A 25803-nucleotide genomic window follows, 5' to 3' on the forward strand; every position below is an offset into this window, starting at 1 on the left:
ACAAGACTGTATGCATTACCAGACTGCGGGAGACCTGTTCCTTATTCCAAATTAGATGGTTTCACAAGAGCATTCTCATTCAATGTGTGTAATATGGAGTGAGATTGTAATGCAGTCACTGATGCGGAGTAATGAAAAATAAAAGTACTCTTGCTTTACTTTTACAAATTCTTCTCAGGCACTTTTGAGAAGTATGTATAATTTACTCAAACACCTCTACTTTGTCCGGCTCATTTTGAAATACATTTCTAATATCAGGTCTTTGAAGAGATATATCTATAAATCTGGAGGCCGTAGACTCTTGGCTATACTCATAATTGAATCATATATTATTAAAACAAAATACAGAATCCTCCTCCAGCTCCCGTCCAATCTCTCTGAAAGACTACAATGCTGTTCACATGTCACATCTTGCTGAGTGTTGGCTGGAAGATGACACGGCCACGGAAAGACACAACCAGAGAATTGTAAATACGCCTGCTTTGTCTGGGGGTTTAGGATTTTGTACATAAATATAGGTTAAATAAAGTTACACTACACTAGAACTGCGCTGAGATGACACTACGTCCCTCTTCTAGGTCTTTAAAATTGGGTTTTACACAACTGTTCATAGTCCCAGAACAATGACCTCATCGAGACTGAGCCGTGATCCCTATAAAACAGAGTCTTAAGTAACTACAATGACATGCAAAATCATTCTTCTACTCCAGAACAGTGTGAAGGTACAAGTCTTTCAAAAAGTGTGATCAGTCTCTCATAATGACTTTTACTGCCCAGTGCTGGTATTTGTAAGATGGAAAGAGACGCAAATTAAAAGGCACACATGCATTAAAGACATCCACACCAGCCTGGATGACACAGGGGCTACTCTGGAGTAATCTTAGCTTTCAAGCTTTTCGGTTTCTCTTTCTGGCTCATCATTTCACTCAAATCTCCAAATCGCAATCCTCCTTCCCTCGTATATTTGGGTATTGCTGACAGAACTAAAGAGAAACTGAATAGACAGGAACACAGGCTGAAAGTGAATCTGCTGGAATGTATGCTCACAGGAAACGGACTCCTTCAGTTCTCTAAAGCGTCTTGAAAATCAATAGAGGATGTATAAACAATTTGCACACCACGCAATTCCTAATATCAGGCTGAAAAGTAATCATACTATTTATCCAATCTGCACAATAGATCTTAAGTATATTTTCCATCAACTACAATAAAACATACAGAAAATCTAATTACGGTTGTTTAAAATGTGAGCACGGTGGACTTTAAATTACTCAGAATGATCTTATTATGAAGATAAATGAGCAAGAGCTGGTAATAGGCAAATTAATTATTTCATGGGTTTTAATATCGCACAGTTCTAATTCCTTTCCAGGATGCCTTTGGTTTTCATTAGCAGGGAAGACAAAAGGCTGGGATATGAGAACAAATTCCAGCTAACACATGTAATGAGAAAAAACATATTTAGAATCGGGTCCTGAATTTAAAGACATTTAAATTTGGCGAGATTATGTATGTAAAGGATTTCCCCCCCCCAACATTAAACAGAAGTGATCTCTGTACTATAGTAACCTTCCTTTTCCTTTTTGATAATTTTATTTTCAGTTGTATTTTTTTCATTATTACGTTTTTTTAACTCCCTGGGTTACGTAACACCTGACCCAAATTCGACTATGTAAACATTTTCCAATTACGCCGCATTACGAAAATTTCTGAGTTACGCAAACTTTATGGTAAATATGCAATAGTGTGTTTCTGACTTATGCGAAAAACGCTTATGTATGGAGATGTTGAAGGGACCCCATGCATAAGTCAGGAACGTCTGTATTAGTTTCTCAGCTCCCTCATGAATAAGATCTGCTGTGAGATTCAGCGATTGACTGAAGCAGTAGTTTTAATCTAGTGAGTACATCACAGCATTAAAGCACTCCACTGTTGCTCTAGCCCACAAACTGTCATTACTAAAGATTATTAACCTTCATTAGTAAACGAACAATCCCCAGGTTCCATTTCACATGTGATGTTCACCATTTTATTTCCCTTTTGCAGTTTTGATATGATGAAATATATCTATTTGCTATTGTATCCGCACAATGGGAAGCTGCCCTCCCATTTTATCCAAAAACAGCACTCAGAGAAAGCGTGACTATCATGCTTTCCCCATATCGAACCAAGGTCATTCTTCTCTTATGCTGATTACACAGGGAAATGAAAAAAAAATTAATCACAGCCAGCTGCTTTGTCTACTGCAACCAATTTCTAAGTTAATATCGTTTGCATTTCATTACAAATTCATTCTCTGTTGATTTATCATGCCAGTTCTGCAGCTTCATTCAATTAAAACAATGTCACAACACTTGGAGAGGAAATCATTTCAAACAGACTGCGCGAAGGCCAGAGGAAAGAAATCACAACATTCATTAACCCCGGAGCCGGAGCGCAGACCCTCGCGGTGGCGTGGCGAATCGGGGGCTGCAGAGTGGCGTGTTCATTTGGACTTCAGCGTGGAGCAGACTTGTACATTTCTCAGCCGACTGGAAAAATTGTACACCTCCTGTTATGATGATTTTCAAAAGGACGCTATTAAAAGCACAACACATATTGGAAATGTATTATTTTAACATGCATATTCCCTCTCTAAGAAGAGAGAGAGCTGCTCTGACAGGTTGCTTTCGATATTTTCTGTACAAGAGTAATTTTCTCTTCTGTGTTTTAGGATGTTCTGTAAGTCTCCACCGTACTGGAAGTACTCCCTGTAACATAAAACCGCATCTGACTGACATGAATAAATACTGCACTATACCTTGGTGAGCTTTGTGAATTCATCGCTTGTAAAAGAAGACAAGGAGCTCCCCGTGCTTTGTGCAGCCAGGCACAGTGCCAGGGAACGCCATGCAATTGTCTCCACTGTGCTGTGCAACTTCACATCAACCCTGACCCAAAAACACCCTGCCATCGAGCTCTCCCTCCAGGCCCCTGACACACTGCAAGCTTTCAGTAATCAACTGCAGACCGCGTGGAACTCAACTACGAGTGCAGTATTTAGTGTTTTATACTCAAATCGCATTGTCCAGTACAATGCCGTGTTTATTATCCGCCCCGTTCTTTCGTATCCTGATAAATCCCTGCATAGGATGTGCTTTTCCAAAAAGGGCGTTTCTATCCATGCAGATATGCCGAGAGCAGTAAGAAAAGGGATATTGATTAAATGCACATTTTGTATTGTTTATTTGAATGCTGGGCTTTAACTGGTTCATGAGTTTCTGATCAAAAGTTGTTCATGTACAGAAAGCCATCAGCATATTCAGTATATAATGATTTCACCATAACTGACATCAGTAAAATCAGTGGTAACTAGTAGGTTTAGTTGATTGTCAACAATCTATGGCTTTCTTTTTTTAGGCACTATAACATCATGGCAATTTCTGAACCCTAATTACAAATGGTTAAAGCGAGATAACATTATCTGTAGTGAAATTTTAAATCCTAAGAGTCTTGTTCAGCAGTGTGACCAAGGAACGTGCCAAAGCGAGGCGTCGAATGAATCAGTTTGAAAGTGTCTGCTCTCCAGTAAACTCATATAGTAAGCGCATTTTCACAAATGTATTAATATAGCAAAAATCCTTTCTATTGGGCAATATTGTTCTAAATCCTCACCCCCCCCCATTTATTCCCCTCTAAATAACATGCTTGGTAAATTGGATCATGTGTGGGATGCCAAAGGCCAAGCAGAGTGTAAGCGGATAAAACAAATTAATTTATTTTCTGCCGTGTTCCTGCCCTAGCAATGCATAAAAACACAAGACAAAGTTTATTGAGAAACCTCGCACGCCAAAGGTAATCCCCGAGTTCATCACCGAGTTAGATTAATTAGAGCATTTTAAGTAAACAGTCCAGAATGCAAGCACAAGCTGTTTATCGCTTCTGGCCTTTCCAACCTCATCGCTTCCCCTCCCTCCCTGAAACCCTCGTGAGGAAACGGCGCCGTGGATGAGATAATTGCATAGCTCTTCGAATGCACCGAAAGAGCCGCAAAAGAGCTTTAAGAGCTCATAGTTTAGCATTAATCAGTACTAACAGGCCTCTTGCAATTATCAAATTGACTACATAATCAGGACACTGAAGACAGCTATTGGCAATACATTGTCTGGGCTCTGTTCGATGTGATACTTCAAAGAACACCGGTTCAGAAAAACAACAACAGAAGCAACAACAGCGGTGCGATATCTTTTAATCTTGAAATGAAGGAGAATTGTTCAAACAGACAAAAGTATAGATTTGCAGAGGAACACAAACAGAAAAACACGGAATATGGAGGATGTACATTCAAAATGGAGTAACAGCCCGTTCCCGCTCAATCTCAACGCCCCACGTTAGGAAGGTGACAATAAGATGAGTGCTTGAGGATCCTCGAAGGCCGGTGATGTCTTAGGAAATTACTCATTGAGGAACGCCTCTCGGGACTCCCACACTCGTACGCTCGAGCTTAAATCCCCATTTCACTGCGGAAACGGGTTGTGTTTAGAAACTCTGACACGAGGAGAACCGGCAAAGTGTGTCTTCACGGCCGAGAGCGAGGAGTCAAGCGAAATAGCAGGGGAGACTCATTACATACTGTATGGGTTCCTAATCCTCCTTAACCTTTTCAGAGATGGTAAAGCAACCCTTCTCGAGTCCAAAAGAAATCAAAGTCAAATACCATCAAGGCGGAGGCGCCGCATACTAAGTAGTCTGAACTGCGTGCTGGAGGAGACAAAATCTTACAGATGCAAATTCAACATCTGCCAGGGAAATCCATTACAAAAGATAAAAATATATACAGCCCAACATGAACTAACTTAGCTGACAAATCTAATGCATGAATGATGGGAATCTGAAATGGCTCGTGGGAATCTGAAGTCATTTAAGGACGCTAATGAATAATAAAGGGAACACATTGTAAATAAAACATAGAAAGAGGTTCGTCGGAGGCAATGCAAGAGAGGTGTGGCGGAGATTGAACACCATGATAGGTAGAGAAATAACACAACCAACAAACAACACAATGCAACCCTTTTGAATGAATTCATCAGTTGCCTTAACTCCCATACTCAAGAAATCTGCAGAAGGGGTTCTTGGTCTAACGGATAAAATGGATCTTTCAAATTTCGGCCATAAAGCAGAACAAGGAGTGGACACTAACACTAGCACACTAACCCTTTCAGAAGTAACTTTACGCCAATACGGACATCTCAGGCACTTCTGTATGTGTTGTGCTTATGGATTTTTCTTCTGCTTTTAACTAAATTCAGGTACATCTATTACCGAGACGTCAGTGTGATCTGCAGCTAAATCCTGTGGATTGGGGCATCGCTGTGTGATCGGCCACCGCGCGTCAAGGTGAAAGGGTTTGTGTCTGATGAATTGATTGTAAACACAGGAGTCCCTCAGGGTTGGGTCCTGTCCCCTGTTTTAGTCTCAATTGACACGAATGAGTTGATGAGCAACACTGGGGATTAAACGTTGATTAGATATGCGGATGATATGGCACTAGTGGCACGTCTGAAAGATGGATCTGCGCTGTATCAGTGTCCACAGGACGTCGACAATCTGACTGCTGGGTTTGTCTGAAAGCTTCTCAGAAATAAACCTTCAGAAAACAAAATAAATGTGTTTTGGAGGGAGGCGCGCATTCGGCTCAGAGGACAGAGGGAAGAGGTAAAACAAGAACATTATTTTAAAGTTTCGTATTGTTAATGTTTAAGTATTGTGCCGTGATGTGAGCTGAAAACAAATTACCATTTTATGTTCTATTTAACGGCCAATAAAGCTTTATTATTATTACTATTATTCAATATTAGTTTCAATAAATATATTTGCTTCTCTACAACCGGCTCACAAGATGGAAAGCTTTGTAAATGAAGTGACAAGCGCAACCGTCAGCCCCTGACCGAAAGAGTCGTTGGACTTCAGCTTGGCCAAAGTATCGTTATCACTAGATTATAGATGACCACAGAATCTCACGCACAAACAAACACACACACGCATGCAGAGAGCAAAAAACTAAAATTATTTCTCACGAGGATGCAGAGACGCCAAACCATCATGCTCTGAGCCTCTCATCCACCATCCGTCACTGCCAGGAGACCCGACGGGGGCCGGTGGAGACTAGGCTCGTGTCAGTGGTCAGTGTCTCCGATCTGCGACTCGCACGGTGAGCGTTTCCACACGGCTGCCGTCACACAGTCCCGCGGTGTGGTGCCCGGGAGTCTCGCAGTGATGCCCGGTGGTTCTGCTTCGACTACCAGCACTGAACACCAACCCCATTAGATGAATGAACTTCCGCACGCAGAAGGGTAGAGTAAAGGAACCGTACATTCGGATAAGAAATCTGTACCATGGCCATTCGTGTCATCTTTTATTTTTGTGTGTATGACTATAATGAGCTTCAGAGGGGGCCTCAGCAATAGAAAGACTTTGTGGACAGACATCAAGCAGAGTCAAAGAAAGTTACATCTTTTAACACCCCAAATGTTAGCTTTTTTTTTTTTTTTTTTTTTTTAAAGACCAGACTAAGGAGGCCGTGGAAAGTCAAAGTCTTCGAATGCTACGCGCCACTGTAAATAGGTTATTTTATTTTAAGCAGCAACGTCCACCGCTCCGAAATGTCTCCAGTCCCAGGACGATGACGGTGCGTACAATACAAATGGTAGTTAAAATCGTCACCTAATGAATGAATCTATCTTCATTAACTGCCGTCTGCAGTGGAATTAAGCTCCAAACTCCTAATGAGCAGCTTCCGAACACACTGAGACACGAGCACGAGACCCGAGCAGAAACGCATGATTCAGCTTAATGGAGATCGCGACAAACATGAGTGTTACCCAGGGGCTCAATCCTAAATTAATTTGTCTTCATACCAAACCAGATCATACAACTAATAGATCTGTGTACTTTCTGGGGAGGGGTTACTTTGGTGTGTATTTGGTTTAATTCATTGTAATGTATTTAAAATGTTATAAATGTTAAATCAAACTTATCCCTAAAGAGAGATGATACTGTCTTGCAAAGACACTTGTTTTCAGACTCTCCAAGACTATAAACAATACATAGAATAACATTTTTGCATAGATGAGAAACAAATACTCGGTGGATTAGGCATATTACAAGTATTGTGCAGTGTTTCATTAATAGGAGAACTTTACACTAAAGGAACTTGTTATTACATTTTATGTCACCGTTACCTGATCTGAACCTGTGAACCACTAGTTACATATTCTTGTCCTCCTTCACAAGTATCTGTACCTTTTTATTTATAACACTAAATCAGGATGCGTTACTGGCAGCTGTCTCGCTCGTTAACCGAGGGTGGTGTAAAGTACGCGTATTTTGATATTTACCTGGCTCTTATTGTTTGGCTGCCACGGACGAGAAAAGTTTTAGTGGTTGTGTGAAGTTTATCTGGAAAAGCTCTCTACAAGAAGTCTTTGGGGCCCATTACAATGTGTAAGTCACTAATCCTAATCAATGTTAACGTCCTTGTAAAACATCTTGATTAGCGTAGCTTTCGGAGGAGCAAAAGCAATGGAATGAGTTAATTGGGATCAATCTGCCCTGAGCTCACTGCGCTCCCCTGGGTCCGTGGGCTTAGGTAACGCTGTGCTGCGGTTGATTATTAAAGAGATTAAAGGAGTAGACAGACGTTCCTAAAGACATTTCAACAATGATAAATGCGTGCATCTATAATTCGGTGTACTAAAGGAAAATCGCTGAAAACGCGGAAACCTATATGGCTTGGCCAGCGCCCTCCTTTAAAGTAATCCTGTGTATTTGAGGTTGGCAGAGGGTGATGGGAGAAAATATCTCCCCAGGGCCGTCTGAATAATGCACTTCTCCGTTCCTTGCAGGAATCTATTAAAATCCTGGCACTGAAACCGCCAGATTGAAAACCTGAGATTTAAATTGAGTCTCCGCAGAAGAATTGAGAACGGGCGAACCCCCAACTGCACCTTTCCCAACCAATCCTTCCCAAAGGCCCCAGTGTAGCAGAAAATAAACATTGGCCTGTTTTGTATGAGGGATTTCAATTCAATTATATTTACTTTAACATCTAATTGAACATGATGCCAGTATGAAGCAGCACTGAGCTGTATTTCTTATTAGATGGTGAAGAGCAAATTCAGGTTAAGACATATTTCCTCAGCAGTCCCCCAACTTCCAACACAGCAAAAGAACCATAAATAGGAATATATCAATACTTACATCAGGATATTCTTTTACAGGCACATAAAGTTTCTCTTGTAACTGTACAATAGGCCCCACAGCATCAGGTAATTCTGAGCTTTTTTTCTCTGTGCTGCCATTTAATGTGTCATTGTACATGTCCTTTCGTACTCTGCTGATTTCTGGAAGAGAAGAAGAAGAGAGGGGAAAAACCCAGTAAGTAGCTGTCAGCTCTCGTCCGGCTGCAAACTCACCATTTACAGTACGATCAATTTTCCATTTGACACAAAAAACCAGCATGTTAAACTTTGCCCTTCTAGGCCAGTCGGGCGCCGCTTGCATCATTAGAGATTCCTCGCCATCGACCGCGAATATGTAAAATGTAAAAAAATCTTGCATTGATCATATGTACTTAACCCGTGTCCTCAGCCAGCATTAACACACAGATAATCTCACAAGCATAGAGGTGTTTATCACACTGTTAATCACATTTGTTGCCGTGTACCTTCATGTTTGTAATATTGTCAGTCCGTGCCATGCCTGGAATATAACATGTGCGAATTAACGGGCGAAGCGAATACCGACGGCTGGAGTTCCTAAAAGAAGTCTCTGGGGTCTTTGCAGCAATCAGGATTAATCAGGATAAAACACGGTAGCCTTCTGAAGCAACAACCTTCACACTCATCTTCAATTCAAATATAGTCCGGGTTTTGGAGAAACTACCAGATTTGTTTGCGTAGTATACGATAAAAAAACTGCAATCAAAGGCCTGCATATAACAAACGACAAATACATTCTTTACAGGAGACAAATACCCTGAAAGATAGACTCTATGAGGCTTTTCTTGTGCTTCAAAAAGGCACCATAGGCTTTTTCCACCACGAAGGCAAACACACAATCAAAGACAGACACTTCCATTTATCGAAGCAAGATTAGTTTCCCCTGCTTAGCAGAATACATTCCCGGGCATACACCCCCCTATTATCTCATCCTCTCAAGCGTCCTGGTGCCGCTAGGAGCACCGAGAACAAGCCAGGGGATGATGGATCAGCCACAGTGGCAGGAAAACACAAGCCTTCACCTTCAGCCTCCATTCCTGCCACACACAACACACAGAGAAACCTCGCAGCGCCCCACGGCCCTCTGCCGCTGCACAGGTGCGCCGTGTTTGTAGAAGAGGTCTCGGCAGGAAAGCAATGATTAATTATTTACATTAGGGTATCGCTGCTATCCTCGATACAACGCAATACATTATACCACCCGCTGACCTCGCCCGTTGGGGGGCCTCCAGAGAGTTATTCTAAAGCGAGCGTGGTGATGAATGATGCAGGCGGGCTGAGGCAGATAAGGAGGTTCGTCCCACCTGTTAAAGAGGTCCAGCTGTGAGATATATTAAGCAGGCTGTATCAGCAAACAGGTGCTATAGCTACACATCCGTGTCACATTCAGGACGAAGAAAACCACACACACACAGACTCACCCTCACACACTCTCACACACCCTCACACCTCTCACACACCCTCACACCTCTCACACCTCTCACACACCCTCACACCTCTCACACCTCTCACACACCCTCACACCTCTCACACCTCTCACACCTCTCACACCTCTCACACCTCTCACACCTCTCACACACACAAGCTGCATGTTTTAAACAGCTCTACACCACCGGCTTCTCACAGGTTCAGACAGAAAACAGGAAAACAGGAGAGTAATAATATCTGTAATTACATGAGATCTAATCTTTGATTTAATAGAAGAGTAATAACTTCCATTTCTAAAATCAACTGCACTCATCCCCCTGGAGGAAGAGCTCGGCTGCTTTAATAAGGTGGGAGTGATAATTAAAACCATCAACTTAGTTAATATTTCATAAAAGACATTAAATATCCGAGTCCCAAGCTACAGTGCGCTGTATAATGCTATTACTTAAAAAATGAATTCTCTACAGCAATTCACAAGGGCAAACATTGGAGGAGTGAAAGATTTAATTACAGTCAAGGCGAATTACGGTGCAGACGCCCTGACTGGCACTCCACAGTTCAACAGGAAACACTAATGACTCCAAAGACGAGATACTGCATGTAATAAATGGTGTCTCTTTACGTGTGCATGTGTACATTTTTACATACGGGTGTTCCTAATCAATTACATTAATTAAACACAAAGATGATTTGAATAGAATTGCATGAAAGGAAAACAATATGTCTCCGTTCTTAAGTAAGTAAATAAATAAATATATTGATATTATTTCCCTAATTCCCTCATGAAACTCCAGGGCATTGGTGTCTCATGTGCACATGCATGTCTGTGCACCACACACTAAACAATATTGATTGAGATCAAAATAGAGAGGGCAATCCAGGGTCCAGACCGGACACCCCTCCTCGGGGCAAAGCCCAGAGGACTCCCCCGTGGGTTTAGTGTAATAGGAGCTCGGCACGACACCCGCCTGGTCAAGCTGTGATTACTTAATGGGAAACATTCATGCTATAATCCCCTCGGTGACCTATAACGATCGCACAGATAGATTTTAATAACTACAAATTACGCGATTTGAAATCTGGGGAAAGGGTTTGAAACCCCATTCCAGTGAACAGACACGTCAGGGTCCAGCTGGGATGTTCTTGCTTAAATTGTCTAGAAAAAAGCAGATGGGAGATTCCATGAAAAGTTGGACGGCTTAAATGTAACTTCACATCGTTAGGTGTGTCTGCCCCACAGTCTCAGAGCTTTCTTTAACTTATAATGTACTATTTCACCATGATTAAAATGTTAGAAATGTAACCGATATGTGAAAGTTCACCGTAATTTTCTGAATCTTAATGAACAGGACAATCAATTCCTGACGCCTGCAGATTATGTAAAGACAGTCTTGGTAATGGAAGTGGTGAGGGATGCTGTGTAATGGTTGAGTTGCGTTCCCTACTCTTCCCTCCCTGTCTCTCGCCCACACCTCCCACTCATCCCAGTCTCTCTCCCATGCCTCCCAGTCTCTCGCCCACTCCTTCCACTCAATCCTGTCTCTAGCCCACGCCTCCCGCTCATCCCAGTCTCACTGCCACGCCTTCCAGTCTCTCGCCCACGCCTCCCAGTCCCTCGCCACACCTCCAGCTCATCCCAGTCTCTCTCCCACGCCTCCCAGTCTCTCGCCCACGCCTCCCAGTCCCTCGCCACGCCTCCCGCTCATCCCAGTCTTTCTCCCACGCCTCCCAGTCCCTCACCCACGCCTCCCGCTCATCCCAGTCTCTCTCCCACGCCACCCAGTCCCTCACCCACGCCTCCCAGTCCCTCGCCACGCCTCCTGCTCATCCCAGTCTCTCTCCCATGCCTCCCAGTCTCTCGGTCCATGCCCGAACTGCACACATCTTCTATTCACACTTTCGTCCTGGGTGTATTTCTATACTCTATCCTTGCTTTCAGTCTCTCTCTCGCACGCTCTGAGCATTCCTGTAACAGCAGTGACCTCTCGGTGCAACACACTTCCAACAATGGCTTCTCACAACCCACTGAAAACATTCCTGACTGTAGCTTTGTCCTGGAGTCCAATTGAAGACTAGTTCTTAGGATGATTAAACTGTCAGGCAGGTGATTAATGGACAGCACTTTTAGTGATTTGTCAGCTTTCTGGATCTCAGAATTCAATCATTCTCCGCGGAGCGCCGGCCTGCAGGTCCGTATACGCTACAGCGCCGAGCACAACTGCATGGCTTGCAACAACGAGCAGAGCCGCTGCTGCTGGAGCAAAACACCCACCGGCGGTTCCCTCCCTAAGAGCCCGCAATTGACATTTTGAGTGCACTCAGTGCGATTGAAAGAGCTGCAATATTTCTTACCTTTAACTCTAAATCTCGCATTCTAGTGCTTAATTTTTTTCCAGACGTTGGCAGTAAAATGCCGTTTTGTTCCCAGAGTCTCCAAATAATTGTTCTCGCGGAGAAACGTACAGAAATGGACTACTTTAAATGCCACCCTGGGCATTGCGTCGAGGTGTACACCTTCCTTTATAGGTGTACATTTTATGGATTATTTGCTTTGCAGGAAACCTGGAAAAGGACTTAGGGTAACATTATCTGATACTGCCCCAAAGAAGAGGGACAAGGGGAGAGGATAAGGACCAAAAATACACGTACAGTAACTCAGCTCAGCATACGCCCGCTGGGGTACGTCAGAGGGATCATTTTGGGGATGATCTAGCAGGTGAACACACAGCAAACTCCAGCACAATCGGCAGACGGCTGCGCAGGTCTGGGTCTGGGTCTGAGAATGATCTCCCCCCCCATCTCATAAATCATCGCCCAGCATTTTCCCCCACTAATCGTGCGCACAGCTGATTTATATGATAGGCATGAGGAGATTTTTAAACAGCTGACTCTTCTCTTTTTTCGACAGGCCATTATGAAGGGACCGGAGTCTAACTTCTCACTACCCCCCCCGCCATCCATTTTCCCCTGAACACACACACACACACACACACGTCCCCATTAGGTAAGCGGAGCTGTTTTAGCCACACTGTGGCGTCAGGGCTTATTCGTGGAAATGTTGCACCGTCTCCAAATTCCCAACAGAGGCGGCTAATTTTCAGAACAAAACGTAGGCTTATGAAAAATAATAACACCTTATAGGATAACAACCCTATTTGGGGATGAGAAAAACTATCATAAAGGGTGGATGAGAAACCGTTTTATTTTTCTACCCACCCACAAAAATGTGTTGTAGCTTTATGAGTGTAAATAATTACACATTATATCCACAGACGTAAAAAGCTGTGCATCTGTGAACATAATATACCACAAACCTAAAAGTTGAATTTACAGTAAATCCTCAGGGAAATGTGTGATGCTAATTAAGTGTTTGACTGACATACCCTACCTTGTAATATAGAGTTGCCACGCTCGGTGCAAAATATTTCTCCTTGTTTTGAAAGTGTGTACAATAACCCCCACTGTGCAGAAAACTGATGTTCTGCTACTGATTAATTATGTATTTTAAACATTTGATAATTAGTCTGCAAGGTTTAGGTGTCAATTGCCTCATGAACAGTGCTTTTTCACAAACTACTACTTTCTATGTTTTATTTATCCCCCTCTCCCACCCTGCTTTTAACAAATGTAGTGTCGGCTATTTTTAGTGCGCTGGTATTTTTATTTTTTCACCAGGCAGTCTGTCAAAGAGGCTCGTTCTGGAGTCCATGTCAGACAATGCTTGTTTAGAAAATAACTCATGAGTGCCTTGATTCATTCATGTCAGAAAGTTAAGGCATCTCGGTGCTGTCACACACGGCACAATAACTCATGTAACAGTCGGCATCGTGCTGTAAACAATGCCAGAGAGCGAATGCCAATAAAAGGTTTGCCGTCGCTCTCATCAAAACAAAGCGAGGCTGAATGGAGTAAGACGCATCCTCCAACCCGGTCCCTCGGTTCTCCTCCTCCCTCCGCTATTGTTTTATTAAACAATCATATTTCCGGCTACACACTTGTTCCAAGTTGGCAAGCCGAACGATGCACAGGAGCACGTGTGAGAGGCAAATCCCTCTGGAAAGTATTCAACAGAAAGGCCTCCAATTATCTACTCTGTAAACTGTATTTGTACATTCATTTACAGAGCTGGGATTTGCTGCAATATGACAATAATAAAATGACAATACTTTGTCATGGCCACACTAGACATAAACCGTGCTGCTTATCCCACATACATATCTCTTCTCCTGTGCACAGGGATGTTCAGGTCATAATTAATTGTCAGTTTCACTCAGAGCAGGGGAGAAAAACATTTCTCTTCGTTCAGGTGCAGATGGACCCTCCAGACCAGCGTTCAAGAACGTCAAAACAAAACAGTTCATTGGAAACGCTGTTTTTATTTCTTCTATAAACTTTATTCTCATATTCCACAAGAGGCCCTTGTGGAATTGTAAAATATGAACACTGTGTCTGTAAAATTAATTCAGTTAGATTCACTTCCTCGGCTTCAAAGCGAGAAATGCAGAATACTCCCAAGGCATATTTCAAGGTAGGTTTTTTCTTTTCCTCCCCTCTTACCTTCAGTCTGAGGAGCTTGTTAATGCTATACATTTCCCACTCAGGCTATTTCCCATCTCAGTCCTTTTGCTCTTCTATTAAACATCTACATAAAACCATTAAAATGACGCTGGGGTACCGTTTTTATAACAAGTGCAGGCGCTTCCATTAGCAGCGCGTTCTCCCGAGTTGACAGCCCATTAATTATATGACCATCAGCGGTATCACTAAAACTTATCAGGCCATTAATTTGGTGTCATGACCTAAACCAAACCCCCTTCAGCGTAATCAATATGTTTAGTCCCAGCTATTGTGGCGCCTGTTTTACGAGAGCTACTCTGCCGCAATGCAAAAGCCGGAGAGCCCTAAGCCGGCTGCACTGAGTCCCTGCACTCCCCTCCACGTGAATGACAGCGGTATATTTGCAGCCCTGACTGGTCGATCTGACATTTAAAGAGTGATTTTTCTCTTTCCCTTTTGTTGGCGTTCTCGGTGGTCATATCAGGTTGCCCCGTCACAGCGGGCTCTGCAATTTTTATACCAAAACTCAGAAGGGCACTGGGTTATTTCTGACGTGATTGCTTTATTTAAATATGACACCGTCCACCGGCTACAGCCGGAGCACCAAGCGGAGCTGCCGTTCAGATGACATGTCCGCCTTGTGAAGTGTGCCGCAGTGATGAAAGATTGTGATTGATGCACATATAACCCCATGCCCTTTGCTAGTGGTCAGACCCAGCCTTGCTTACAAAGACTGCTGCCTCAGAGATCACTCAGGGACTTGTCTTGAGAACTACAGCGTGAACACCCTACTAACACACACTGAACTACAGCGTGAACACCCTACTGACACACTGAACTACAGCGTGAACACCCTACTGACACACACTGAACTACAGCGTGAACACCCTACTGACACACTGAACTACAGTGTGAACACCCTACTAACACACACTGAACTACAGCGTGAACACCCTACTGACACACTGAACTACAGCGTGAACACCCTACTGACACACACTGAACTACAGCGTGAACACCCTACTGACACACTGAACTACAGCGTGAACACCCTACTGACACACACTGAACTACAGCGTGAACACCCTACTGACACACACTGAACTACAGCGTGAACACCCTACTGACACACACTGAACTACAGCGTGAACACCCTACTGACACACACTGAACTACAGCGTGAACACCCTACTGACACACTGAACTACAGCGTGAACACCCTACTGACACACACTGAACTACAGCGTGAACACCCTACTGACACACTGAACTACAGCGTGAACACCCTACTGACACACACTGAACTACAGCGTGAACACCCTACTGACACACACTGAACTACAGCGTGAACACCCTACTGACACACACTGAACTACAGCGTGAACACCCTACTGACACACTGAACTACAGCGTGAACACCCTACTGACACACACTGAACTACAGCGTGAATACCCTACTGACACACACTGAACTACAGCGTGAACACCCTACTGACATCCTGAACTACAGCGTGAACACCCTACTGACACAATGAACTACAGCGTGAACACCCTACTGACACACACTGAACTACAGCGTGAATACCCTACTGACACACACTGAACTACAGCGTGAATACCCTACTGACACACACTGAACTACAGCGTGAACACCCTACTGACACACTGAACTACAGCGTGAACACCCTACTGACACACACTGAACTACAGCGTGAACACCCTACTGACACAATGAACTACAGCGTGAACACCCTACTGACACAATGAACTACAGCGTGAACACCCTACTGACACACTGAACTACAGCGTGAACACCCTACTGACACACACTGAACTACAGCGTGAACACCCTACTGACACACACTGAACTACAGCGTGAACACCCTACTGACATCCTGAACTACAGCGTGAACACCCTACTGACATCCTGAACTACAGCGTGAACACCCTACTGACACAATGAACTACAGCGTGAACACCCTACTGACACACACTGAACTACAGCGTGAACACCCTACTGACACACACTGAACTACAGCGTGAACACCCTACTGACACACTGAACTACAGCGTGAACACCCTACTGACACACTGAACTACAGCGTGAACACCCTACTGACACACACTGAACTACAGCGTGAACACCCTACTGACATCCTGAACTACAGTGTGAACACCCTACTGACACAATGAACTACAGCGTGAACACCCTACTGACACACTGAACTACAGCGTGAACACCCTACTGACACACACTGAACTACAGTGTGAACACCCTACTGACACACTGAACTACAGCGTGAACACCCTACTGACACACTGAACTACAGCGTGAACACCCTACTGACACACACTGAACTACAGCGTGAACACCCTACTGACACACTGAACTACAGCGTGAACACCCTACTGACACACTGAACTACAGCGTGAACACCCTACTGACACACACTGAACTACAGCGTGAACACCCTACTGACATCCTGAACTACAGCGTGAACACCCTACTGACACAATGAACTACAGCGTGAACACCCTACTGACACACACTGAACTACAGCGTGAACACCCTACTGACACACACTGAACTACAGCGTGAACACCCTACTGACACACTGAACTACAGCGTGAACACCCTACTGACACACACTGAACTACAGCGTGAACACCCTACTGACACACTGAACTACAGCGTGAACACCCTACTGACACACACTGAACTACAGCGTGAACACCCTACTGACACACTGAACTACAGCGTGAACACCCTACTGACACACACTGAACTACAGCGTGAACACCCTACTGACACAACTACTATATTAGTGTATGCAGTGTATGCTTTACAGGCAGCAGTGTAGACTGGGGAAAGAAAAAACACATTTAAGTTGATCAGGTTTCAAAGCATGAATTCTTAAAGCGCAAATTTCCGATTCCATTTCATCACATTGAAATAGCATGTGATGCTGGTACCAAAACATCAATTTATTTTTTAATCTAAGCCATTAAGTTCATACATTAAACACTCGCAGGCAGCCTGGCTTCTTACCTGACGGATTTGTAACATTTTAATTGGAAGCTGAAAGCAAACGTCTGTGTTGAAATAATTCCGATCATTACAATCTTATCACAGTAGGACCTTTTTACATTTAAATCTCCAGCAGAGCTTGATATGGAGAATATTTTCCTTAGTCATGATGCAGTAGAACAAATACAGAGATAACAGACAAATAAATATAAAGACAGATATGGAGATTAGAACCATTATCGAAAAAAAGGACAGAGACCCTCCCACACACAACAAAACAAACTGAAGTAATAAAGAATAGAATATCAGAGAAATGAATACCACTAATACAACACTGCACTGTGTGTTTGTTAAGGGTTAACAATGCTTTGTAGTGAATAGAAACAAGTCTTTCATACGAGATGCAGGTTCATCTTGAGTCAAACCCTCAGAGGGCCTTAATTAAGCAAGTAACCTCTGAATTTCCTATGGCGGCGCAGAGTACAAACGGTGTTACACAAACTGCTGCTGAGAAAAAAAAAATCCCTCTACCACAAGCTTCCTCATCCCCCTGACAAGAAACACCGAACAACAGATTTACACTGGGCTGGAATAAATCAAAGGCATAGTACCACTAAGCTCAATCACAGGTAAATGGATTTCCATGATGAAAGGATGTAAACTGCAAAATAGTGTTCCTGATTGATCTGGTGGGGGGTTTCAGGTGCTTTTAAAAAATGTTCTGTTTTAATCCTGTCTACAAGTCACACATGGAGGCTTAAGATATCTCTGTTACAAAACAGAGATAACAAAGAACAAAACAAAAAGTGATTTTGACATTTTTCGGCGTACACCGTTGCTTATGGGCAGCTTTTCCGAGGCCGGAGGATAAACAATCCGAGGCCATCGCTGCTGAAAGGAAACCAACTTAGGAAGTTGGAGAGTGGGGCCGTGAATAAAACCCACTCTCTGATGCACAGTGTGGAAACCGGGAGGATGGTAAAGGCATGCAGCTTGGCATTTACTTGCAGCTGAGCGGGAGAGACCCCACCAAGGTGCAGGTGTCGGCGCAAATAAAGGATATTTACGTCCGCGGGTCCCCAGAGCGCTGCCCCCCCAGTTGTCTGTGCAGGATCTCTCCGCCGGCCTCGGTCATTAGGACGCACTGCGGGGGAAACCTAATTAAAAGACTGCTCCTGGTTCTTCGATCAGATGGATGAAGAGGGCCGAACGGGGCCATAGAGTTCAGCTCTGTTTATTTGGAGGGAAGAGAGTCAACGTCTGGCCTGTAAACAGAAGGGAAGTAAACAGCCTGGATTGATCTCTCCACATCGCAGGGAAAGTGAAGCTACGCAAGCTGTGATCTATAGATCTCTCATCTGGCAGATATTGTAATTCTTTAACTGCATTAATCTCAGGCCAGCCCATGCAGACTGGAACCACGTGTGTCTAATGTATAGTGCGGAGAAATGCCTAATGCTACACAATCCCCTCTCACTGGGAAGCGATCTGTAGTGCTGTGTGTTGCTCTCAACTGCAGGTGAACTATAATAAGATACTAGCACTGGATATTAGGAATCATTCAGTTTTCTATGGCACTCAGTCTGTTCCTCTGTAATTCACATTGATCTGTCTTTGATAAAACTCAGGACAGTGGCTGTTGTATGGGTCTGTTACCCTTCACTGTTTATATAAGCAATTATATATTCAATCGTTACAATGAACTCACCTACACGTCCTGTTGCATTTGTTCACAAATCCCTACCAATGCTACATCACTTACAATAAACTAAGCCGAGGGAACGCATAAAAGGATTAATGGGAATTTTGTTTTTTATTGACGTTTGTTTTTTGTTGGTTTCAATTCTGCCTCAGAAGCACATCCATCCTGCATATAAATGCCAAGTGTAGTAAATATGTCTATGTGTTTCCATTAATGGTAATGTAATTCACTGCGATTTAGAGGAAACAAAGCTCTTTAAAACAATGTCTGAATTATACACACAGCAGAAAACGCGACGAAGTCAGCGGGGTGCGGGAAAGCAGAGGTTTTTCGCAAAATCAATTTGACTTAAGAGCAGTAGCTATAATGTTTGATTAGGCAGGTTTTTTTTATTTTAGATTTCTGAGGCACATAATACTACTGTAACAGGAAAAGAAGGAAAATAGTCTTCAATTATTTATCCAACAGCACCGTATTATTCTGTGTATCGAAATGAGAAACATAGACAGCTCACCTCACAAGCCCTAGTCTGAGATCTTTTAATTAGACCGACCTGCGCAGTGAAACAGAGGAAATTAAGCTTCATGGAGAAGAGGACCTGTGTTTTCATGCCAACTGAGCAGCATTGTGGAACCTCGTTATGATATACCTTTGATTTAGATTAAAATATGATGATGATCACCACTTTTTGAAGTCAAGAAAATGTTGTTAAGAAAGCTGATGATCAGATCAAAGACCCCCATGTCTCTTGTGCCACACTAGTCAGAGACACTCTTCACCTGTCCACTGGTTCACTCCCCGAAAAATAAACAGGCAGAGCAGAGGGGAGACGGGTCCCATTTCCCCATCTTCTTCGGCTGGGAGGAAGCAGAACTGAAGTCTGAGCAGCCTTGTGGTTCAGCATCGGTAGCAAGAGCAATAAACTCCTCCTGACTTCATTATGCGGTTGTATCAGTGAGCACCTGAACCCAAGCTTTGTGCCTGAAAAGGTAGCACTGAGCGCAGCTGAACGATGGGGGGATGCGGTTTGGGAGATAGGGGGCTGCCGGATACAGGCAATGAATTTCAGCACATTTAGTAAATAGAGAGGGGGAAAAAAACAACCCTGACAAAATGAAAACAAAATGGCGGTGCGTTTTATGTTATTTTCTTCTGCAGATATAGCCATTCAGGGCCCGCCGGGATCATAGGGTTAAAAAGATAAATGCTGGCTCTCCGTCTTCATTTTGTTGACAATTATTCAGAATGAACTCTCAGCCAATTTGCTGCCATTTGAAGCTGCTGTTGAGAGCAATGAGAAAGGCATATAAATGAGGTACTCTCAATTCTCCCATGGCTGCTATTTAATGCAGGCTGATTTATATTCCGGCATTTTTCAAAGTTTTATAAGGCGGACTTAGTCGCATCATTACGATCACTTAACTTGCTATGCTGATTCTGTAATTGTGAGAAGAAACAAGAGGCGCAGCTGTTTTTCCTCTGTGCACCAGCAGTCACCTAAAGCCACGCTTGGATTCAGCCACCAAAAGAGTAATAATTAACACGGATGCTTCAACAAAGAAAATCCCTATAGCGGAGAGAGAGAGAGAAAAAGGAAAATCTGCTCTCCGCAACATCCTGTCATTGGCAGAGGCAGAGAGAGAGAGTAGAAAGGCCCGCTTCAATTAGTTCAATCTGCCAGAATGGCAAGATAATAGAGCCAATTCAATATTTATAAAAACATGCTTGCCGCTTTTTGTACAAGCAGCGAGATTTCATAGGGGAGGCCACGCTGACAGCTCTCATCATTTCATCGGCTGCCTAATCTGTTTGAACAGGATCGGCGAGCTCCTCTCACTTCCCCAATTCAGTCCATAATAAACTCAGACAATTTACTGACTGACAATGGCTCGCTCCCAATCCTCCTATTTAACATTCATCTAATAAAAGAGGCAGGAGCCCGCAGTGGCACTATCGGGTTGTCGTCGGCGGGGAAATGTGCCCCCGTCAGCACTTCCGCCCCCCGGGCTGACTCATGCCAACTCGGGGAGTTAAGTGACGAGGCGAACACCTGACAGGGAAACGGTGATATTTTTTCGCGGTGTAAAAATGGATGGCTTTGGAGTTCGAGATGTGCTGGATGATCGGTTTAACACTCAACAGTAATGATGCGTCACAAAGCAAGTTTTGGTCCATTTGGTCAAAAGGAGACATGTCTTTTTGATGAGGATGGAATAGAAGTATGGAAAGTTCTGAGGAACACATCCAAAACTACACACACTACATACAATCTGTTCGAAACCTGTAGGCAACCTGTTTCTCAAGCTTTCAGACCCTCCTCCTGGATATCAACACAATAATTTAAGTCATATAGGAATGCACATCCGTCTGATTCCCGATGAACCTGTGTGTGTAATTTATCGTCGTTACACCACAAAGTAACATTTGCCGTGAAGACAGATTTACAACCGTCATTATGTAACGACAGAAGTATTTAATTTTCCTTCACACAATACGATGCACACACAAAAACAAGACCTTGAAATATGAAGGTTAGGCAGTAAATGCTGCGAAGGCAAACAACTGACGAAATGCTCAATAACGCACATCCACAACTAAATCAATCGCACACAGGACCAGGACCAATCTAGTGACTTGGAGGCACGGCTAAAGATGCACAATGGTACACAAGAGCTAGGCCTTTAGATTGAAAAGACAAAATCGACTGCAAAGCGCTGTTCAAACGCACCACCGTTTGTTGGGATGGCGGGGTGTGAGGGATTTACTCCTGGTACCGTTTCCCTCCAGGTCGTGGGAAAAACACTCAACAGATGGTAACAGAGGGAGGCGGCACAAACAGGGAGAACCAGAGAAAATATTCCTCTGCTGTCTGTTCTGTGTAGAAGCGTCTGAAGTCTCACTTGAGGAGGGAATGCTGGGTGATCTGCATACATGTGTGTGTGCGCGTGTGTGTGTGTGTGTGTGTGTGTGTGTGTGTGTGTGTGTGTGTGTGTGTGTTTAAATCATCGCCTAAAGCATTGTATGAAGCCTTGGGCGTATTAAGCACAATTTATAATCCGCCACAGAAAAAAAATTCTACTTGCCAGTTTGGTATCTAAAAAGCTCCAGGGAGATTCATTTAGACAGATACTGAGGGAAATATCAAATGCCCACCTGAATGCATTTAAATCAACCAGCACAAATCGCGAGAGCCACTGGGAAGTCCTTAATGTGCATTTATAGAAGATGTCAGACATTCTGCGGACACCATTATCAACCCAACATTTTACGTGAACAACCGTCCCACCGATCCACCTGAAAACCCCCAAAATCGGACTTTCTTAAGTAACATCTTCCCAAACTGTTAAACACTAAGCATGCCGGAACTGCACTTACTACCAACTATACTACCAATAAAAACCTGGTTTCTACCTATTTTTCCATCTAAAAATGCAAGATGGAGAATTAAACACCATCGTCTGTAGAGCACATTTCAATTACACATGGAGTAGAACCGCTTACGGGAGTGAATCCAGTCCAACCCACACAAGTTCACTTCATTTTGAGCTCCAACACTGTAAAGTAGTGTGGTTTAATAATACTGGTTATGAGTCAAGGTTTCCTCAAGTGTTCCTGACAGTAATGAAATTATCGTTCTCAATGACAAATGCTAAACCTCGCCAAGTATGTCCAAGGAATATTGCATCGTGAGATACAATAAATAGCAGCGACACACAAGTCAAGTGTGCAGTGGCGGAGGGGATTGCACCATCATTCCTCATAAAAGACAAACGCAAGAACAAAGGGATTTAACTAGCAGTGTGATGCACTAGAGGACATTGTCTTATTATCACAGGCAAACTGAGTCACACATCTGTAAATAAAAACAAGCAGCGCTTCCAAAATAAAGAAGCAAGCGTTTTATTGTTTTGTGGTCTCTTTCGGTTTTTAAAATCAGGCTCATGTACTCGTTAACATATCCAAAGCAAGACTGCGCTGTTAACCCCACTAATGTCTGCATACTTAATGTGCATGACTGACCTACCGGACTACTTAACCTATCAATAGAAGCAATTAGACCTAATGGAGGCTCAAGTGACATAACCGAACAAAAATATTAATGAGATCAATTTCAGTTGACACACATGGCCTTAGCACTCTAGTGCTGAAAGTTTCTCAAACTCTAGTAGCTTTTCGTCCATCTCTCGGACGCGATTAGGGCGGCAACACAAGCAAACCGTGCGATCCGCCAGCACGACACGGATATAATTGGAGTACTGACCATTTTTACAAAGTGTATTCATAATAAATATATAAGCACACTCAGCCATCAATTACAGAAAGTGTGTCGGTCGCAGTTTATTGTTAAAGCTTTGTAAATACATTTTGCATATTCTCACCATCTCTCTCTCTCCACACACACACACACACACACACACACACACACGCCTACGTCTTATTGCTTTCAGTTATTGCACATCACAAGACCATGTTACAAAATGAAAGCTATAAAGTCATGGAGTCAGAGGCTCAGTATATCACATGCTTTCAGGACAAAAGGTCACTGCTCGGCCGCATTGCTCTGAGGTCACCGTTTTCTTTTACACTGTGGGTTATCTTAGTCCGTGATTACCTAGATATTTCGTATCTTTGCCAAATATCCGGTTATAAACTCCGCTTCACTTCCTGAATCCCGAAAGAGCGTCCCAAAGATGACTGAATACAGAGAGAACACACACGTTAATACAGGACAGTGACGACCTATAGAGCTCGCTCTGACAACACACACACACAAGAGAAAGTCTACAAATACAAGATCTCTCCTGCACATATGTGAACACCTCCCAGATTGCGTGGATGTTGCGAATGTGGCTTTTACACCGAACTGGATGAACTTGTTTGTTAGGCAAGAGCTTCAACCTTAACCTGCTTTCCTTACTTCCTGCCGAGTCGCTGGAATAGCCAAGACATGACTGAGGTCCATTACAACATGAGTGTCATGTGCTTCCATAGAAATGTTTAAGCGATTCTTGTGTGCTGCAGACACGCGCTGATCACCCAGTTAGAGATCCCTTATTAGGCCTACCTTTATTGGTCCAAACAAAACCTAATATTAAGGTTAGGACCGGAAAATAAACAACTAAAATAAACTATCAAACGTGTGGTTCTAAAATATGAATTAAGCGGTCTTTAAAAATAAACACAAAAAGTCAAATCAATTCTGTTTCAATCATCCCCGGTGTCAGGACGTGGTGCTGACTGTTCAGATCGTACACATGCTCAGGTAAGCGTTGCATAATTTGCCTCTCCGCGCGCGGTGCAGAAGCAGTGGGATGTGAAATCTGCAGGAGTGCATCGACTGGTATTAACATAACGCATCGCGGATCAGATGAATGCCTGCTCTGAGACAGACACCCGGGCCACAGAGCTGTCCCAGTCCTTCGGGTGTGGGGTCCGTTCCTTATTGAACACGCACTCGGCTCTGTGACCCACCCCTGCCCTGTTTTATCAGAGCGAGCTCATCTGCCTCACAACCAACAGGAAGTCGGACGGCCTCTTCTTCCTGCGCCAGATTGTTCCTTGGAGTGAGCTGTTACTCAGGATGGGCTGCGTGAGAGGACGGGAGACAATACTCCTCTGATTTCAGTGCAAAAAAAAAAAAAAAAAAAGCAACTTCTCGTCTTTAAAGGACTATATATAGAATATGAGTCTGTCAGTCTGCCGGTGGTGCCATTTTTATTGCTCAAAACAAAGGGCATGCCCTCTCACAGCACACTGCTATAATAAAACATAATTAAACACTTCAGAAGCAATACTTGGGAGCTGGATACCAGTAACGGAAACCTGCAACGAGCTGAAACTTTAATTACACTTGAGATGAAAAACTAAAACATAAATAACATCTGTTCAAGCAGTGTTTTAACAAACTGCTTATTTTATATATTAAAAAACCTGGCCAGTAACCCTTTCTTAGAATCGCCTGTTTAGTCACTTAGACTATATTTGCTATTTCTCTCTGCCTCTTTCTTTGCCTCTCTCTCCCTCCCTCTCGCTACCTCTCTTTCTCTCCCTCCCTCCCCCTCTTTCTTTGCCTCTCTCCCTCCCTCCCTCTCCCTCTTTCATTGCCTCTCTCCCTCCTTCTCTCTCTGTGCTGCTAATTACAGCTTTACATCTGACTTGTGGAAATCAGTCAGTCTTCTTCCTGGCTTCACTGAATGCAAGCAAAAATAAATAAATAAATAAATTAAGCTCAGATATTTGACATTACCGTATGCAAGTGTGAGTGATGATTTGTCTCACGAGGAGCCTTGGCCTGGAATCAGGTGTATTGTTGTGAAGGCATGTAAGGGGCCGTAACTGAACAATATCGCAATCAGCGATACATAATCGGACACACGGGCCTAAATGAGTGCCAGAAACAAGCGCACTAAACGAGCGGTGGAGTCAGTGGGTATCTTGTTGTCGTGTACAGCTGGTCTACCAAGATGTAGGTCTTGCTATGTAGCTTCAGGTTCCATCGGCTGAACATTAACGATAAGTAAAAGTCACAATCCTTCCGTTAGCATACGGTAACTTTTAATACTTTCAGTTTTCACTACTTACTATACAAGAAAGAGAAGAGGAAATGAAAGATAAGGGGAAACTACAGAAACCAAACAACAAGAGCTATTTCACTCCAACTGGTTTAGGCCTTAGGCTTGACCAATGTTTGAGGCACATGCCGTTAGAACAGTACAGTTTAATACTACAAAGGTCTGTAGCTTGATTAACAGTTTATAGAAGGAAAAAAAAAGAACAATTGTCAGCTTGTTGGAATTGTAAAGAGAGAGATCCCCCCCTGCTAATGGACG

General features: G+C 43.4%; 1 protein-coding gene across 3 annotated transcripts in view; it reads right to left on the minus strand.

Moving 5' to 3' along the window:
- qkib (QKI, KH domain containing, RNA binding b) overlaps positions 1–25803 on the minus strand; it is a 118214-nt gene that overhangs the window by 75032 nt on the left and 17379 nt on the right. For all 3 annotated transcript variants that reach the window (XR_010805404.1, XM_066697373.1, XM_066697374.1), the window contains exon 2: positions 8239–8381. Coding sequence is in view for 2 of the 3 variants with exons in the window: in XM_066697373.1 (XP_066553470.1) it covers positions 8239–8381 (143 nt within the window). In the remaining variant the exon portion in view is untranslated. The remainder of the gene's footprint in view (positions 1–8238; positions 8382–25803) is intronic.

The sequence above is a fragment of the Amia ocellicauda genome, chromosome 23 (assembly GCF_036373705.1).
Source record: "Amia ocellicauda isolate fAmiCal2 chromosome 23, fAmiCal2.hap1, whole genome shotgun sequence".
In the NCBI taxonomy this organism is placed as follows: domain Eukaryota; kingdom Metazoa; phylum Chordata; class Actinopteri; order Amiiformes; family Amiidae; genus Amia; species Amia ocellicauda.